Raw genomic sequence first — 20,778 nt, 5'->3', positions numbered from 1 at the left:
CCATACAGGAAGATATGTCACAATATCTCCCCAACCAATCAGTAGTGCTGCAAGCCTCAGACCAGGAAACCCTTTAAAGTACAGTATATGTGAACATTGCAACTAAGACTTCTCACTTGCTGCTCTTTCTTTTTTTGTTCTTTCTGGCTGTAGAATGGCAAGGCAGATGTGAAGTCCCTCATGGCGAAATTTAACACTGGTAACAACCCATCAGAGGACATTTCGGTTAGCAATCAACCCTTCAAAATCCCAGGACAACCTTCATCTTCAGGACTACAGGCAAGGAAAGCTGCACTTGAGAAATTTACCAGTCCTCCTTCAGGTCCCAATACCTTTCACAAGTCTGCATCTCCTAAACCGTCATTTGGAGTAAAACCTTCTATTGAAGATAAAACAGAAAGGGATCCAAAACCTCCCTATCTGAAACATAACCCTGTGGCACACAAGTTCGGGTCTCCAGTTAATGCAGCTAACAGAGAAGCTGATGGAAAAGCTGGAGTCCCTAAATATCTGGGTCCTAAAGCCACTGAACTGTCAAAAGAAGAACCCAAGCCTATGTTTCCAAAACCTTCTGTAAACAAGTTCCTTAGCTCTACTGCCCAGGAGAATGACATAAAGCCGCCAGGACCTAAGCCGAATTTTAATTCTGCATCACAAGAGAGTGAGCCAAAACCAGCATTCCCCAAACTAGCTGGGGTTAAAGAAAAGTTCATTGCTGCATCACAAGAAAATGACCCCAAGCCTCCTTTCCCTAAACCACCCCTTGGGCAAAAACCTTCTCTAAATCCTGATGTCTCCCACCACGAAGATATTTCCAATAGACATGCTTTTCTGACTAAGGGATCTTCAGGCTCTCTAGGCCCAAAACCAAAAATACATTCATTTAAATTACCAAAGGAAACAGCAGAAAACAGCAGTAATGGAACCGATTCCCCGGGTGGTCATTTTCCTACTGTGACTCTGAAATCTATTGGTAATCGGAGCACCCCAAGCTCTCTTGCTTATGCAGGACAGGTCCCAAAAAATGTTGAAGAAAAGACTGAAGATAATAGATCGGGGGTCGCCAAGAATATTTTCCTCAGTAAAATTAATCAGGAAGATTCTGGTCCAACTCCTCCTAAATTCCTCAAGCCAACTGCCAAGCTTGCTGCAGGAGGACCATTGGGCAGCTTCCGCGAGAGAGAAGAGGGAGACAAGAATTCTACAACTCCCAAGCGCAAAGCATTACCTCCATTATTTAAATTGGGCCAGCCTCCCCAAAAGCCCAGCAGACCCCCAACTGTGGAGCTGGAAAGATTCCGAAAAAATAGTGCAAGAGACAGTGAGTCCTTTTTTTATCTTATTTTATGTATTGATTTACTACTTAATTAATTCAGGGTAAAATTTCCCATGGTGTTCAGGGACAGTGTAAGGCCTGTGCATCACGCCAATCCCACTTAAGCCTTTCATTTGCAAGTGTTGTCCCCTGCACAGGGCAAAACCTACTGAAAGCAAGAGAAAAATAGTTGCAAAATAAAAATCATTTGATTCTTCCAATTATTACCCAGTGGAGAAGGGGCATCTTCTTTAATTTGTGTATTTGTTTCTGAAAATTGCTTAGATGTGGTTATAACTTGAATCAAATATTTCAAGTATTTCTTCTATGAGGCTTTTATTTTCTGTTTGCTTAAAATGAGGCGTTGTCGTAAAATGTCCTTTTTCGCAAAGCAATTTCCTGGTGGAGATGGGTAGCTAAATAGCTACATGTGTTAGATACACTGTGGTTTGTCATTTTAAATGCCCAAACGTTTGTGTGGTTACTTATGGTCAATGCATGAATCTGAGAGCACCTTTTTAAAATGTATCTATAAAGATGGGCCTTAAGCAAAACCTCAGAATCAAGTGTCCTCCAAATTTGGAGCTGTTTGAAATTCAGATCCAGATCTGAATACAGATTTCACAAACAGCTTCTAGGCTAGATCATCTGCTCGTGTAAATCATTGTGTCACTACTGGCTTCAATGGAGCTATGCTGATTTATATCAGCTAAAGATCTGGCTCATTTTTTATGAAGAAGCAAGAACCTCTGAATTTTTTGGCAATAGTAATCCCAATCTGAATTTCAAGGCTTGTGATCACCTATACATAAATACCGAGACAGCTTTATACAGAGATCCTCTGCAAACATGCCTCCAGTATTTGTGAGTACCTGCCTGTCACTGTCTAAAATACAGAGCTGTGTGCATGCAATCATTGTCTTGTGCAAAATAAGTAATGTTGGCTCTGGTTGCGCAAGGAGTTCTGCATGGATAGACCCCTTCCCTCTCACTGGTGCACTTGCAGCACCTGGGCAGGTGCATATAAATTGCTCTTTTTCAGATACAGTTTTGCACACCAAAACAGGTGTGCCTGCCATTGCTGCAGGTTGGATTTTCTGAGACTCTGGAAAATGTGTCACCCACTAAGGCCAAACATTCAAAATATGTGTACCTAAAAGTTAGGCTCCTAAATCCATATAAGCAGAAGTTGTCAGATTTTCAAATGTATTGAACACCCTTAGTTTCCACGGACGTCACCCAGGTTTGAAATTGTTGGTTTAAGGTATCTTTCTATATAGTGACTGCAAGCACTTTCTCTGAACTAATCCCGTGCATCTCAGTGTTGTCAACTCTCACAATTTATTGCAAATCTTGCAATAATTGATGTTTCTCTTAAAGCCTGAGCTCCAGGAGTCAAGTGATTAGTCAAGAATCTCAGCTTTCATTTTTAAAAAAGAAAGTTTCTCTCCCTCCTGGTTTAAGAGAAAAGCTGCAAAACTTGACCCAAGTGTACTCTGAGGGCTTAGGAAGATAAATAAAAAAACACCAAATTTATTATTATTTTTTAAAATATGACATTTTAATTCAATCTCATGATCTTTCTGGGCTTGTTTTATGAATTTTGAATGCTTGTTGTTAGTAATACTGGCACAGTGAGCTTTCGGGTTATGTCACACAGATTAATAATTACAATAATACTTTGAATTTCTCTAGCATTCTTTGGCTGAAGACTTCAACTCATTTCACAAACAGGTAAAGCTCTGTGTGAGGTGGTTAAGCTGTATGAGTGTAAGTCACTTTTTACACTAATGGTTTGCACTGGTGCAGCTACATCAATGTAATTATGATGGTGCAAAAAGGCCCATTGTAGACATGGGTCTACAAGCCCCATTGCCTTTGTTACTTTCATATTTAGAACACTGCATTGCATGTTTTTTGTGGTATTTGTTTTTACATACTGCTGAATGGACATAAACAAAATGTTATGCCCAGATGAAGACTCCATAGAGAAAAGAATTCAGAGTGGTGAGGTGAGTCCATTGATGATAAAAGCCATGTTATGAACACAGAGTATGGGTGCAACATTATATTCAGCTAATTCCTTCAGTGCTGAGTTCGTGCTGAAGCTTGGCTAATTAAAGTGCACAGTCTTATCAGTCACTACATTCTGGTTTTCCTGTGTAACTGTATTTTCTGAGTGTTTTCATTAATTCATTGCATGAGCCAAATCTTCATCTATGTGCCAGTGTAGAGAACACTGTTTAAGTTAGTGACACTATAAATTGTGAAACGCACTCAGAGAGATCAATCAAAAACAACAGCAAAATTACTAACCAGTGTTAAAAAAAATTAGGAATCAGGCCCCAAAAAGATCAAGGGATTTTAAAAGAATAATAAATATGAGGTTCATCATATTTGTCTCTGTTTTCTGAGCTGTCAGGGTGCTCTCAGGTCATGTTTTCAAGCTTTCCTCTGCAACCACCGGGGCTAGAAATCTAATTTTTAATAAATGATTTGGGTTTTGATCCTGCACTTGGCTCCACATGGGTGCAAAGGTTCAACCATGCATACCAGCTTGCATGATCAGGGACTTCATTTGTAGACTCTTTGGTGAAGAGTCCATGTGATCGTACTAGTGCTGTCAAGTGCCTCAAATATGCTGTAATAATAATAGTAATAAAACTATGTCGAAGCAAAATTACTAGCTTCCAATAGGTACCACTAATATCCTTGTAGGTTGCTCAACATACCTTGTACTTGAGGATGGATGGGTGAGTTCTTAGGTAGCTTAAATTAAAATAACTCCTGGAAAAATTAGTTTTCAAGTAAACAGATCATTCATAGCTGTTGGACTTCCTGGGATAGTAGCTTTGCAACAGTGTCATCATTTTCACTTTCTGCATCCCATTGGCACCTTTTTGCTCTGGGATTTACTTCTGTGATTTTGGGTCCTGAGTAAGCAGAGAACGAGCAAACTTGCTGGCAAACCACTGTGGTATTATCCACTAATGCCATTCCCACTTAGAGTGAAATGCAGCGCAGTCTATTATCAGTTCAGTCGTAAATCATAGGCACTCTATTGGCTTTCCATATTCAGATGATAATAATAACAACAATTATTATTAGTGAGTACCCAAAAGTGTGCTAGGACTTCACAAAAATAAGTAAAAACACGGTCCTTTCCCCCAAGTAATTGACAGCCTAAGTCTTCAACCCTGCAACTGATTGCACAGAGGAAGTCCTGCACCTGTGGCTTCATGTGGGTAGAGATGTTCACCCATGTGAAATCAGTTGCAGGATAAGATCCTAAATACCTCAAAGACCTTCCTTTTCTCTACCCTGTGAATGAAGAGCATTTGTGCTTTTGAACATTAGTTGCAGAACTGAAAGGCAATGAGTATGAATCAGTTAGGAGGGAGGGCATTTAGGGTACCTCTCCTATTTCTCCTTTTAATTTAAAGAAAAATTACTTCACAGAGATGACGCTTTCTGAAGCAAATTACCTGAGAAGAAAAGAAGGATAAAGGAAATGTTACAAAAGTTGTTGTAATCACTGTATTTAACTGCAGGTGGGAATAAATAACTAAAAAGCAGCAATAATCATAATCATGAATATTTTTGTTATAGGCCCAGTCAATATTGAGACCTCATTGTGCTAGGTGCTGTACAAACACATACCCTGCCCTGAAGAACTTACGGTCTAAGGGTATGTCTACACATCAACTGGGAAGTGAGATTCCGAGCTCGGGTTGAGAGACATGTTAGCTCTGCTTGAGCTAACATATTGAAAATAGCAGTGGCAGCTCAGGCTAGTTGCCCAAGAACAAGCCCCCCTGATTCCCTGGGTGCATAGTCGGGGGGCTAGCACATGCTGTCACCCATGCTGTCATGGCCACACTGTTTTTTTAACATGCTAGCTTTAGCAGTGCTAGCTTGTGTACATCTACCCTAGCTCAGAATTACACCCCTCAGCTACTGTGTGGACAAACCCTAAATGGATACAACAGCCAAAGAGTGGAAGGGGGAGGGGAGGAAGGCACAGAGAGCTGCCCAAAATCACAGATTGGCAGATTAAATAATTAACAATCAAATAAGATAATAAAATAATATGACACTATCTTAACTGTCTGATGCACAATATATTGGAGCAAAGGGAATGCAGTTCTGATTCGAGTTCAAAACAAAACAGTGACTTGCAAAGTTGTACGTTTTTTTTATTTTAGTTATTTAAAATAGGTCACTATTAAAATAGCAACTTTGTTTAAAAAAATAGAACATACTAGAGTTGGTCAAAAGTCTTAAAATCTGATTTGTGAATATTTTTATACATAAAAGCATCAAGTTAGGTGTCCTGTTCTTCTTCAAGTAATTCATTATTTATGAGTATTCAGATAATGATCAGGTAATCATAAAAATGTGAATCAATTTCACAAACTGAATTCAATGGAACTATGCAATGGAATAAACTTACTCATGTGCATGTATGTTTGCAGGATCAGGACCTAAGGGATTACTACCGGGGGGGTTTGTTTGCTTGATTGGTAGGTTTTGGTTTTTGTTACCTCACTGCTAGAAAGGGAATATATATATATATAATAGCACAGGTATAAATAGAACAAAAATATATGGTAAGAAAAGAAGTTTCACTTGAGACAGAAATATCAGTTTCTAAAACAATTGAAGCTTAAAAAAAAAAAAAAAAAAGCAAAAACTCCAACAGGCATTTTATCAGAGACCATAGTTTTGTTTTTAGTATCTAATAGAAGAGATCACATCTGTCATACAACATGCCACAAAGTCTTGGCTGAAAGAGTTCTCAGACCAACAGTGCTGTAGCAACAAGTGTCACAGACTGCCTCAATCTTGATTACCTCGTCATTTCAGATAGATAAAATATCCTGCCATACATTTAAAAATATTCATGAAGTATACATGACTGATTGGGCCAGTTGACGTTGGCAGGGATTTGACCTAAGTGATCTGGAGGTCTTTTCCATCTCTAGATTCCATGATTTTATGTTAATCATCATTATTATTATTATTATTATTTATTATCCATAAATTTATTATTTATTATCCATAAAGTGAAAAATAAGATTTGAGCTGAAATTTTTGCCTCACAGATGTACTAATAAATCTAATATTTGTCCATATGACTATGTATATACTGCCGTTACTTCAGTCAGCTGAGTTACTTTTGATTTACAGTGGTTTAACTGAGAGAAGAATTTGTCCCTTTGTTATTATGTGTGACTCCTAGTGGAAAGCAAGTTGTCGGTTATGTTAGTGAATGAAAGAGCCCAAAGGCTTCTGCTTCCAGATGTGTATTGGGCTATAACATTTTATATCTCTAAGGACCAGGAGAATCAGATTTTAAAGCTCCTGGCAAAATATGACTCATTTCAAAGCCATGTTATAAAATTACCATGAAAACCATCATAATGTAAAGTGTGTGATGGGATACAGTGTATCTGGTGCAATGGAAAGCTGTAGTCCCTTAAGCAATTAGAATAGAAAGGGGTGGACTTTTTCCCACATGCTATGCCATTACTTAGTTACTTTCTGAGAAAATCAGTCCATATAAAGTTTTCAGTATAACCTGCAGGGAGGAGGAGATTGGTCATCTAGACGTGCCTGAAATCATCAAACCAGAAGTTTATGATTGCTTGGGTTGGAATTTGGGTCACAAACTCATAACTTTTTAGTTCCAAACCTCTCTAACCATGATTATATTACCACATAAAAGCACGACAATGTTAATGTAACTGGTGGTTAAAATAGAAATATTAAAGTGATGATGCCTGTGCTCTAGGGATAAATTTGGTGAAGAATGAAATCCTCAAATAACTGGTTAGGGACATCTCTGATATCAGAACTATGGTGGTCACACAGGTACATTTAGATTCATTCATGATAGAGAAAGCAAGAAGAAATTACTTTACAGAAAAGATAAATAAATAAATATGTGCAATAGACTACCAATTTTTGCAATAGAAGAAAAGTTGTGAACCTATTCAAGAGAGAGCTGGGCCAATAATTTTAGCAGTTCTGAGCCAGATTCACAGCTGATATAAATTGTTGTTAGCTCTGTTGAATTCAGTGGAGCTATACTAACTTACACCATCTGAGGGTCTGCTCCCAAATTGTTGTTTGACAGCACCGGATCAATATAATGTCTGTTTCAAGGTTTGTTAGAGATAGTGTTGACTTCTTCCACAATTGCAGCATAAGTGCTCCGGGCAACTTTCATAAGCCAAATGTTTGTGTTGCGGACCAACTGAAACACTCCTCTTCTCCAAATCCTTTCTGCTTTTTGTTAATCCCAGAGTAGGAACTCAATTCACGGTGATGATAGATCACATAATTAAGAGAGCAGCCATATGCTTTCAGTCTGAGAGATTTTTTTAATTTTAGATTAAGGAAGAAAGTCTCCATGAGAGAGGACAGAGTGTATCTTCGCTTAATATTACTGATGAAATCCTGGCCCCCTGAAGTAAACAGGAGGTTTGCCGTGGACTTCATGGGGCACCAGATTTTACCCTGTGTATCCGCTCTGTCTGACTACTGCCTTTTCAACCAAGGTGTTTAAAGATTCATGGCCAGCCAGCTCTTCCACTTGTGTAAGCTGGCAAAACTCCACTGAAATCAGGAGTGTGACTCCAATTTATACCAGCTAAGGATCAGTCCTGCAGTGCGTAGTAAGCAAAATCATTACAGCTTTGAGATAAAAACACCCAATTAGACAGGGAGATTGATATATTTTTAAGCAAGTAAATCTACTTAACTGCACAGAAAGAATATCTACTGGAAGAAAGTAAATTCCAGTATTTCCCATCAGAAAGTTGTGTAAGATACTGTATGCCACTGTTGTAAATATTTAAGAGGAAGCAAAATACCACAAAGATTGCTACAATGCAAAAATGTTGCAAATCTGTATTTATACACATGCATTCTACCAATTACTTCCTTTGCTGTGTGCTCAGCAATATTTTTTGGGGGGAAATGTTTTTTTAAGATGAGAGAGAAAAATTATCCATAAAAATATACTGAAGGGAGGGCAGTCCTCAACTGGTGTGAATTGTAACTCCATCAATTGGCAATTCCCACCAGCTGAGGATCTTCTCAGGAATATCTCCACATTCTTATTCCTCCTTTACTATCAAATATAGGGACGCCCTTTCCCTTCCATACGAGCTGGTCATTGAGAAACAAAGCCCAAGATATGGGTTATAAAAATAAGTCCTAAATTATTACAACATTATTGAGATATGAGGTTACAATTTATGTGTAGGTTTTAGGGGGGCTCAGTCCTGAAGTCCTGGTTACGGAAACTTACATTAAATCAATTTGAATTTTTCCTGAGTTAGGACTTCAGGATTAGACCCAATATAAATAATGTAAATATAGCTGTCAATGCTGTTCAGCAGAGCTGAACAAATATTATAAAATAAAAATACTACAAGTACCTATTTGAATTTCAAAATGAATTCACTTCACCTGTGTTTGTTTCAGTTGTGTTAGTGCCTCTTTGATGTTTGTTTTCTATTAATATTATAGCAAATTAAAGTTAAGCACATGCTTAAGTATTTTGCTGAGTAGGGATGGACTTGTGTGATGGAGTTTTGCATGAGATTTGTTGAATCAGCCCATATGTATACTAACAAATGGAGACTGTGCTGGCTATGAGGAGATCACCACAGGCAGCGGGGTTGGGATTGGATTACATTTACATTAGGTTTCAGAGTGGCAGCCATGTTAATCCTTATCAGCAAAAAGAACGAGAAGTACTGGTGGCACCTTAGAGACTAACACATTTATTAGGGCATAAGCTTTCGTGGGCTAAAACCCACTTCATCGGATGCATGCAGTGGAAAATACAGTAGGAAGATATATATGTACAGAGAACATGAAAAAATGGGTGTTGCCATCCCACCTTAATCGATGAGTCTCGTTAGAGTTGGGATGGCAACACCCATTTTTTCATGTTCTCCGTGTATATAAATCTTCCTACTGTATTTTCCACTGCATGCATCCGATGAAGTGGGTTTTAGCCCACGAAAGCTTATGCCCTAATAAATTTGTTAGTCTCTAAGGTGCCACAAGTACTCCTCATTCTATTTACATTAGGGTCAGTATTGAAAACACTAGTCAGAAAGGGGAAGTAACAATGAAATTATAAGTACCATATGATTTAATTCTGAAAGGTCAGTAAGGATTCACAAAAGGGAGATAAGAGGACACTGTATTAGAAAGAAAATTACAGTAAAACCAAGGGCTTACCAAAAAAGGTGTTTTTTCTTTCGGTTTTAAAACTGTACTTATTATTTCCTGGGATCTTTTGGCATGAGCCCATGGGAAATAATGCTCATCACACAGCTACCCAAGTTCTGTTCAAAATCTAAACTGCCACCAGTGTCATAGACTACATCATTATTGGTGCCCTTCCACAAGAAAATAATATGAACGCCATTAATATTGACACAATTTCAAGCCAGTTTATAGACACTGAGAAGAATGCTGTGCATTTGTCAGATGTGCTCAGTTTTTAAACTCTAAGTACATCTTTTTCTGAAAATCTATTTATAGATTATAAATAGTTATAGTTATAACCAGTTATAGCAATAGCCTGTGATGTGAAACCCAAAACCTCACATCAGACCCTATGCCTATGACAGCAATATTTCTTCTTTCTCCAGCAATGGAAAAATATCACAGAAACAAAACTTTGCTTAAGCAAGACTTTGGTTATTAATACAATGATACCAATATGTGTCTTGCACTGTAATGACCTACTTTTCAGCTGATTTCAAACATGCCTCTAATTCTGTGTTCACAAATGTTGGGCCTGCACTCTTCGTGCATACAAACACAAACAAAATTGTGAAAATTTAGCATACAATGGCTAATATTATCTCAGGCCCCAAAGGAGTGCACAACCGCAATATAGAGCCAATAGCTAGAAGAGATTCAACTTATTCATATAGACAAGGCATCCATGTTTTCACTGTAATGAATAAAACTTTTTCTTACTGTTTATTAGATAATCCATTTTGGCTCCAATTCAAGTTAATGTGACTACACTTAAAGTTTGACATTTGCTGAAGCACCTTGCAGAACTGGGGCCTATATTTCTATACACTTTATACTTTTAAAATAATGTCTAATAAACAATTCAATGTATTGCATACATAAAAACCTACACAAGATGTACAAAATTTATATATGAAATTACTATATAACACTAGGGACAGAATGTTCATATTTAAATGCCTAAATTTAGGAGAATTCCAGTGAAAGACAGCCATACAGCAAGTGAGAAATTATTGTTACTTAGGAAGCATCATTACAGAAAATGGAAGATCAGACACCAAAGTCAGCAGCAGAACAGCAAGAGCAAAGAGACGTTCTGGAAGAATAAACATCCGATGACAGGAGACATAAGTCTGAAAACTAAATTCTGACTCTTAAAAACTTACATTTGGCCTGTGTTAAATTACAGTGGTGCAAAACGGACATTCAAACAATTCATAATAAAGAAATTACAATCCTTCAAAATATGGTGGTATAGAAGAATTCTGAAAAAATCATGGACAGACTGCGTACCCAATTAAAAAGTATTGGAGACGATTGGAACTCAACTAGTCCTAGTTAATGCTAGTCCTAGATCTTATGAAAAGAAAGATTCAATTTGCAAGGCACATTTTAACGGGTTCAGTGGGCAATCATGCATATTTACAGGCACTGATAGGAAAAGTTGATGGCTGAAGAAGATGAAACCAAAAAAAGAAGATCTCAGCTGGGCATTGAGTAGATGAAAAGGGCTATTCCTCCAAAAAGAGATTAGCAGTGGATCATACGGAATGGGCTGCCTAGGTTGCAAATCTCCAGTAATGGAGATGCCACATAAAAAGAAGGAAGTTAAGTAGTTAAATATGTGATTTTTTTGGAGCTGCTGAGCACTTGCAGCTCCTTTTGGGTTCAGGTTAATTTTGAATTTTTTTTTGGAAATTTTTCCAAAAAGAAAAATGTCCTTTCTACTTGAACAACCTCTGGTATCGTGTGGGTCTGATTGCTATGCATCTATCTGGTTGTTCACCTATTTATTTCTCTCTGTGCTTTTATGGCCTGACTCACTCTATTTCCTGAGCACCCCCGAGTATTTAACAATACAAATAATCACATCTCCTTTTCTTTTCTCTGTTGGAAAACCAGCTTGATTAGTTTATGGCTTTTGTTAATTTTGGTTGGGGGGGTGGCTGTATCAGAGTGAATGAGTGGCTTTTTGAGTGTGCAGGTGTCCGCATGCATGTGTGAAGAACTTGTTGAAGGAAAACTAAATTGAAGAAATGAGTTCTGCATTTAGTTCTAAAAGTAATAAAGTCCATGGTCATTCCTGTCTCTTGCAAGAGTTTGTTCCACAGCATATATCCATTTCCTGTGAAAGCTCTGTCTCCCACAGTCACAAGCCTCCCCAATGATTGATCAATCCATTGTTCCAGTGAAATAATCCTTAATACAAATACAATATGCAGTCATGCACAAGGGGGAGATGTGATCTTTCAGGTATTTCCAAGCAATCCCATGGAGGTCTTTAAATATCAGGACAGAGACCTTGCACTGGACTCAGAATTCACTGGGGAGCCAGTACAGGGAGTGGAGCACTCAAATGATAGATTCACAGTGATCCGTACTGCTGACCGGACAGATTGCTGCATTTTGTAAAAGTTGAAGCATTTTCAGGGTGTCTAGTTTCATTCTTAGACATGAACTGCAATGACTAAATCCGGAGATTGTGAATGCCTCAGCATGGCCTGCTCTGTGTTAAATAAGTTAAGGTGCAAACCTGCGGCGAGTTGCAAATGTAAGTGAAAGTGTTTTGCTGTCATAACTATTTGGCCATCCAATAGCATCAAGGACTGAAAAAGGACCCAAAGGCAGCTGAGCAACTCAGCAATTTGAGGGCAGATGTCCTTCATAGAGAAGGCAATTGCTTCACATATATCTCTTCCTACCAGCACCATCTCAGTCTTGCCTGGGTTTAGCTTAGGCCTGCTTATGTTCCCGCTGGTCTGATGTCAGCTAAGCAATGAGAAGCCAGGAAAGCAGGTTGACAAAATGGTTTACATTTATAAAGCTGGGAGTAGTCTGCGTACTTCTGGCACTTCAGCCTGTGTTGTCTTGCCAGCTCTCTCAGTCGCTCCATACAGATGTTGAATAATGTGGGGGAGAGGATCGGGCCTCGTGGGACTGCGCTGGTGCGGTCTCTAGAGGTGGAGGAACAATTTCTCATAAGGACTCTCAGTGGTCAGTCTCAGAAAAAGGAACTGAGCCATTTCAGGGCATTTCTGTTGATCCCTGCAGCAGGAGTATTGCTGATCAGTGGTATCAAATGCCACAGAGAGGTCCTGCAGGAGGGGTCTGGAAGTACATCTCTTGTCTATGGTCACGAGGAGGTCTTCCGCCAGGGCAAGAAATGCTGACTTTGTGCCATTCTCTGTCCTGAAGCATGACTCAGGGGGTCCGTTACACTGGCCACTCACAGATGGTGGCAGAGACTGTTTTTTGCAAACTGCTCAACTGTCAAATTCAGACAGTAGTTTGCAAGGTCTCTAGCGTTGAGCGACGATTGCTTTAGTACTGGTTGTCCTACTGTATGTTTTAGGGTGGGCGATAGATTACCATTCTCAGTCTTTATTAGTAGGGGGCCCAGATACTCTCTTACCCTCCTGGACGGGCCAGGTCAGAGCCGCAGGGGTAGCCCTGACTGCTGTCCATTATTTCTTCTGAGAGTCTCCAAATATTCAGTGTTACTATTATTATTTCTTATTTACACTGGGCCATGGTATGCCCACAGTTTGCCAAACAAATAATGCTCATTATTTTATTTGTATTGACTGTCCATCTCAAGGGCATAAAATACAAAAACTCCAGTAAAAAATTACCACAGAAAAAGCAGTTCCAAATTTAAAATAAAAGCTCAGTGCATACATTCTTCTGGCATACTCTGGGAAATATACATTTACATGGAAATAATAAACAGAAGATCAACTGGGTATAGTTTCTGACCTCAGTTATGCAGACCAGGCTCCCATGGGGTTACCTTAAAGGGGCCTGATTTTCAAAATGTACTAAGAACCCACATTCGGAGAATCAGGACCCTTTAAGGTATTGCACGTTGGGCACTGAAAAATTTCAACATGAAAAATCATTAGTCATTTTTGAAATCCCTGGCCTTAATTACTAAATAAATGTAACAGCAGCCAAAATAAAATAAAAAAAGAAAAGGTTCAGTCATTTTATGGTAAAGATAATAAGGAATTTAGCAGACAAATATACTTATGCCAAACTTCCTATTATTTGGAAAAATATTTTATTCTACAATATTATTTTTGTAAGTTGAAAATTTGTGACTATTTCTAGTTTTTGACCAAATGTACATACTGTAAAGTGATACTTTTTGGAACAATGATGCATCTTGTGTGCTGCTCTTGAATGGAAAATATGCAAAGAAGCACCATTTGAATGCAAAGCGTGGGACTGCTTGTCTGAGTGAAGCTTTGCGTAGCTCTCCAATGGATATAACCTTATAATTAATTTTTAATTAAAATACCACTTGTCTTCTATCAACTGTTGTTACTATTACGTGCCATATAAAAAGATCTGAATGTTTTTAAAATTGAATGATCAGTGTTTCATCCAAAGTGCCTCCAATTTGCTAATTTGGGAAACAGAGGAGACACCAAATTGTTGTGTTTAGATTAATTTGTGCCTTTTCTAATAAATCTCCCCTGCGCCCCCCCCACACACACACCCCTTTTCCTTTCCCTGCCCTTTCTGAACTGAATCAACGGTTTATTAATGATTTATTTTAAATTATCAGCATCTTATTAGAACATACATATTCTATGTCTGAATAATTTAAATTAGGATTTTTTTTGTTGGCAAAAACTATAGAAATAAACTCTTCTAGCATGAAAATTAATTGGCTAATATCTGTAAATACTTCAATATCAGTTATTAAGGATTTCTTTCAAATAATCAGGAGTTTTGTCTGACAGTTTGGCATTAATTAAATCTCTGGTACCTCCATAAAAGGGGCCAGATTTCTGCTCTCAGTTGCATCAATGTAAATTTGAAGCAACTTCACTGACATCAATGAGTGCTGCATATCTTTAACACTTCTTAATATCTGGCCACCTATTTAGAAGCCAAAGGGCTCAGTCCTGCAAACACACATTGAATAACTTTATTCACCAGAATAGTCCCATTGAAGTCTGTGGGTTTACTTGGGTTCGTAAATTTACGCATGTGCTGAAGATGGTTGGGTTTTGTTTTTATTTTCTTAAGGATCTCAGGCTCTAATTATGGATTTAGGTGCTGAATTTAAACACTTAAGTTTGAGCACATTGCCCTTAAACACTCCATGTCTCCATTACCACAGTTCAAAAACAGGAATGAGGATTAATAAGTGTTTGTACAGTGTTTTGAAAATTAAGGCATTAAGTAGGAGCTAAGTATTTTAATAACTGTGTGTTAGATTCTGTTACCAGTGTGAAGTTCTGTTTAAAAACTGAGGGCCAGATTCTCCAATTTGCCATGTTTCTTTTGTGACCCTTACACGGCACAAAGTCGACTTTGAGCAGCTGGAGATTTGTATTGGAGAATTCCCTGAGGTAGGGGCAATTTCTTTTGCTACAGAGCAGGCAGAGGAAGCTCCATCACCTAACTGGAGTAAGAGGAGGCGAGGTAGGGAGGGGTTGTATCGGGGCTGTGCAGGATGGGGAGGGATATGGGGGAGAACAGCGTGTCAGAGAAGAAGGAAGGAGAGTGATAGTGCTACACAGTTCTCAATGCAGGATCAAGGCCCTCACATGTAAAATTTCTGCACAGAAAGAAATTTTTTTGAAAAGTCGTGGGCATGCAAAAACAGGTAGCCATAACTAAAACTTTTTGTAAACTTCACTTTAGTAGGCATTCCCAGTGCCTACAATAATTAGCATCTTTGTGCCTCTTTCACAGTAACATAAATGATAGCAGTGTGATACTTATTAAAAAGATTTCAGTTTCAATAATGCTATGAGCATGGTTGTTTATTTTGGGCAACTCTAAAATAATATTAGTGGGAAACCTAGACTAATTGGTCTGTTGCTAAAATAGCATGCAAGATAGGGAAGCTGAGCTGAGAACAGTTTTCTGCAAAACATAAATAAAGTAGGAAGTGGGTGCTCGACTGTAACAAGCACTGTTGCAGCTTCTTTGTTTTACAGCCAGAGCTGCAAGCAAGCTCTTTTTAAAACCAATAAACCTCCCCAGGCTCTCAGATAGAAGTGACTAAATGTGATTGCTTTTGCTTTTTCAAATGTTTCCTACTAAAACTGAAAAAATCTCAAGAAATTTGCAAAATTTAATACAAAATATTTTTAAAAATCTATGAAAGTATGTACAAAATTTTCAGATGGCAAATATTTTGTAATGATTATTGAAATTCACAGAATTAGAATCAGCGAGCTTGAATGTACTTCTCTGCCAAAAAAAACCCAAAAAAACGGTGAAATGTGTTTCTCTATTGTTGAAAGAGGAGGCATATAAACACTTTGGGAAATTCATGACAACTACCACTCGTTTTCCGACCTGTATTTCTTTGCTACCTCATCAACAAGTTGGTGACATCCAGCCTCTCTGCATCTGTCTGTCTTTTTCTCATGTTCTCATGACTGTAGTCTCTAGCTCTTCCATGTATTCCTGGATAATACACTTGTTGTATGTAGATTTGAGGAAATGAAAGAATTTGACTGTGTCTCTGGAAGGATCAAAAGTGAGGTTGAAGAAACAGTGGATGGAGACATAACACTGTGCACTAGGCATAGACTTAACCTCCTCATACTGGGGGAGCACAATCTAAAGGGGAGGACACGTGACTGCCCCACGTGTCTCCTCTGCCCAGTGCCTCCCACACCGCCCTGTGCCCAGGCTAGGAACACCATGCTATTCCCACCCCACGTTACCTGTGAGGAGAGGGGGGCTCTGTCTTTCTCTCCCTGAGCCTCCCTCCTGCACTTCAGCTGCTCTCCCTGACAACTGGACGGAGAGTGGGATGGAGCCACTTCTGCCTGAGAGAACCTCGCTAGGAGGCAGTGGGGACCCGCTCCCTGCCCAGGTTTGGCTGCCAGGAACAGGGGCCCAGTGAGCCAGAGCCCGCCCTTCCGCCCCAGCATGCTGGGCCTCTGTCCCCAGCAGCCAAGCCCAGGCAGGGAGTAGGCCGCTGCTGCCTCCCAGCCAATCTCTCTCATGCAGAAGCAGCAGAACATGCTGATGGGGAGGGGCAGGGAGAGGAGGACAGAGCCCCTCTTTCTCTCCTCCCCCAGCAGGCCAATCTGGGGGGGCATTTGACTCCGCATTCCCCACTACGTGTTGCCTCTGTAGTAAAGCTGTTTGAAAATGTTTCCTCTTTTTAAAAAAAAACGTAATTTCAAAATACAAAACCTTTTGACCAGCAGTATAAATGGTTGGGGGGGAGGAGAAAATGTTTTTTGAGAACATGTCATAAAAATTGTCCCCACCTTCTCAAATTTTGAAATCAACCAGTTCTGCTGGGAGTTGGTTGGTGCCTTGTTGGAGGTGTTGATCATCTTCATCTGTTCTTTACACCAGTGAAAGTAGAAAGCATTCAGTACTGATCAGGAGTGTTCCTCATCACACAGGCTCAGGCCTCATGTGAGGAAGGTCAAGTTAATATGTCATCAAGGTGTCCATGGAGGTCTCCATTGTGGTGTGTGCAAAATGAAGGAACACTGTTATTAGAACTGTAGGGAGGACGGGAAGATGTTGGAAATTAGTAAAATTAGGATGAGATTAGTGCAAGTAATGAGAAGGCTTCTGAAATCAGTGAAGTAGGGATAAAATGCTGGACTTGATTGTTCAAGAGACAAGGTGGTGAAGCAATATATTTCATTGGACCAACTTCTGTTGCTGAGGACAAGCTGTCAAGCTACACAGAGCTCTTCTTCAGGTCTGAGAAAGGTAATAAGAGCTTCACAGCTTAATACAAGATAGAACTGATAGTTTAGCATAAGTAGTCAGTACATAATAGGCAGGACCATTCAACATGAAGTGGCCCATTAACACCCCTGTAGTCATAGGACAAAAAAGAGAGTTTGTGGGTTACAGAGTGTTGTAATAAGCCATACCTCCAGTGTCTTTATTAAGACCATGATTTTTCATGTCTAGCAAAGTTATGAATTTAAGCTCCCAGGCTCATCTTTTGGAAGTGTTGTGCAGGTTTCCTTTGAGGTTGAGGACTGATAGGTCAGATATAGAGTGATTGCTCTGTGGAAAATGTTCTCCCACAGGTGATATGGTGTCTGTCTTTTATAATTTTCCTGCGTGAGTTCATTTGAGAGTATAGTGATTGGTTTCACCCACATAGTTCTTAGTAGGGCATTTAGTGCACTGGATGAGGTACACCACATAGTGTGATAGGCATGTGTAGGACCCATGGATCTTGAAAGGTGTGTTCTGGAGGATGTTGATCATTGTAGCAGTGGAAATATGTCTTCAGATTTTGCCTGTATTGTTCTGGCAGGAGGGGTCTGGTGCCACTTTGAGTTGGTGTTTCCTGGTCTGAGGGGAGCTTGCTTCTGTTGATGAGCTTGAAAGCTTGTCTCTCTCACCAATAGAAGTTGGTCCAGTAAAAGATATTACCTCACCCACCTTGTCTCTCTAATATCCTGGGACCGAGATGGCTACAACAACACTGCATAGAACTTGATTGTGTCATTTAGGCTGTGCTGCTTCTCCTACATCACTGTGTGGGATGCAGGAAACTATCACTTGGTATGGTAGGGGAGCTCCATTGGCTGGTATATAATGGGCTGACCCATGGTCCTGCTTCCTCTCCGCCCTTTGAGGTGCCATGGATCATCTGTGGAGGAACAGGCACAGTACATCCTCTACAGTCCCCAGAGTGCACAGTAATAAGGTGTCATACACATGCTGGTAAAAGACTAGTTTTTATTTACTAGTCCCCATCACCTGATATGGATCAGGGGTTACAGAAGGTCAATGTCCACTGATTGCAGTGGCTATTTTTACACAGGGGGCTGCAGTTCTTCTTGACCTCTCTGTGTAAGCACTCCCTATGTAAACATGGAATAAGGGCCAGGCACAATCTAACCCATGGAAGATACAGTACTCCTGGGGGCATCCTGCACCAAAAAATTTAAAATTCTGTGCCAAAAAAATTAAAATCCTGCACACAATATTTTAAAATTCTAAAAAATTCTGCAAATTTTATTTGTCAAAATAACACTACATAATCATGCCAGTTTCAATTATTTTGGTAATGTATTTGAAAATACTTGTCAGCAAGTATGTCTGTAACAATACAAACACACACAAAAATTCCCCCAAGAGTAGAAAGTTAAAGAAACCCCTATGACAACCCAGTTCCTGTTTCTCTACCCCTTTCCCCGCCCCAGAGCACAGCTGGGGAGCCAGACACCCACCACCCCTTCCCCCGCTCCCCCCAGAGCCCAGCTGCAGGGCCTCCTCCAGCCAATACACCTGAACCCCTCCTCCATAGAGCCCAGCCACGCCCCCCTCCGGCCAGATACCTGCACCTCCTCCCCCCCAGAGCCCAGCCATGGCCCCCAGCCCAGACATCCTCGCCTCTCCCCCCTCCCTCCCAGGGAACCAGAGGGAGAAACAGTCTGATGCTTAGTCCCAGGCTTGCATGGAGTTTCCTGTGCACCACACTCTCTTTCCCTCAGGGCATGCTGGGAACTGCAGCTTCCAGGAACTCTCTAGTGTCCTCTCCCTCCCTCCAGCAGTGTCTTCTATGTGCAAGCTGCGCTCTGCCAGATCCAGTGGCCCTTAGAGGCAGCTAGCAGCACTGCAGCCCATTTCTGTGGAGGAAAGGAAATTCTGCGCACACAATGTTAATTTCTGCAAAATTCTGTGTCATGCAGTGGTGCAGAATTCCCCCAGGAGTAATACAGGAGTTGGGAGCTGCATTTTTAATTGCAGTGATTGCTTACATGATGTTGGGTGGTTTTGTTCCAGAACAGTAGGAAGCAGAGGATTTGGAGAGATGTGTACTGGTGTTCGGTTGTATGTGAGTTGCTGGTGACCTTTTAAAACAGCTCAGTAAATTATATTCATCTCCCCTTCACCACGCTTCCAAAAGGCTCTGTTAAAACAATATGAAAAGCTAGATTCTCTTGTCTGTTACATCCATTAGAGCCCTTCACTGGTATAACATCACTTATTCAGGTGATACAAGTCAGAGTGACAGTGCTAGATCTGGGAACCATAACTGGCTCCCTGCGCTCACCCTGCACCCTTGCATCTTCAGCAGTGGGGAACTGAGCCCTAAGGATCTTGACAGAAAACATGAAAGAAAAGAACAATCACAGTTAAAGGTCCAATAGCACTTATATTTCTAGGAAGTGGTCAACATGTTAAAAGAATCTTAATTATGGAATAACTCTCTTCTGTTTTCTGTCAGGCATCTAACGTTCTACGATCGAAAGAAAAGAAAAAATAATGGAAAGTGACTGCTTCCCAAACATCAATGACTAATGGCCTGAATTCGTTAAAAACAAACTTGGTTTTGAATTAGAAAGATGCATAATAATCTGTCAAATATTTACAATCTACATTTGAGGTGTTCTGTAACTAAAAGTGTTCAAACTGATGAGTTTTATGCAATTTTTGTGAAAAATAGCCACAGTGTTTATGGAAAACAGGCTAGCAGGCTATGACTTTTTGAGACCACCTTCAGCCATGATTTATATCTGAAAAGGAGAGGTTCATAATGTAAATGAAAATCATCTTTACTCTTATTTTACTGATCACTTTTTATTTCTCCCCTGATTCAGGAAAACAAAAGTCACATTGAAGTCAATGGAACTTAAGCATAGACTTAAAATTAAGCACAAGCTTAAGTGCTCTCAAGTATCAGATCCAGATTTCATTTTTATTTCAGAGTCTGATTCTGAAAGCATACTCACAATGCTTAATAAGCAGTCCCATTGAAGCAAATTCAACTACTTGCATAGGAAAGAACCATCAGTGTAAATGTGACAGAATTAGGCCCTAGTGATTCGATTCAATATTACAATTAGATGAGTTCAGTGAAGACTTGGCTATTATTGGCCATGCTCCAGGTGTCCCTAAACGTCCAAGTACCAAAAGCTGGGAATGGATGATAGGGGATGGATTGCTTGAAATTGACCTTTTCTGTTCATTCCCTCTGAAGCATCTGGAACTGACTACTGTCAAAAGCCAGGATACTGCACTAGATGGACAACTGGTCTGACCTGGTATGGCCATTCTTATGTATATAGGTTCTCATATTGCACTCATCACCATAGTATCTGAGTGCCATCCAGTAGTGCATTCAGTAATGTGACTACACAGCTGTCACGTGTTGTTTGTTCTTTCATCCTCTCCCCAGAGGAGATCCGTGTGCAGTGGAGGGT

General features: G+C 39.8%; 1 protein-coding gene across 2 annotated transcripts in view; it reads left to right on the top strand.

The window, feature by feature from the left end:
• The window catches only part of FYB1 (FYN binding protein 1), a 113,526-nt gene that overhangs the window by 45,325 nt on the left and 47,423 nt on the right, over positions 1 to 20,778 (top strand). For both annotated transcript variants that reach the window (XM_077816783.1, XM_077816782.1), the window contains exon 2: positions 154 to 1,321. In XM_077816783.1, coding sequence (XP_077672909.1) covers positions 154 to 1,321 — 1,168 coding nt within the window. The remainder of the gene's footprint in view (positions 1 to 153; positions 1,322 to 20,778) is intronic.

This window comes from Eretmochelys imbricata, chromosome 5 (assembly GCF_965152235.1).
Source record: "Eretmochelys imbricata isolate rEreImb1 chromosome 5, rEreImb1.hap1, whole genome shotgun sequence".
Classification (NCBI taxonomy): Eukaryota; Metazoa; Chordata; order Testudines; family Cheloniidae; genus Eretmochelys; species Eretmochelys imbricata.
This window is presented reverse-complemented; position numbering and strand designations above follow the sequence as displayed.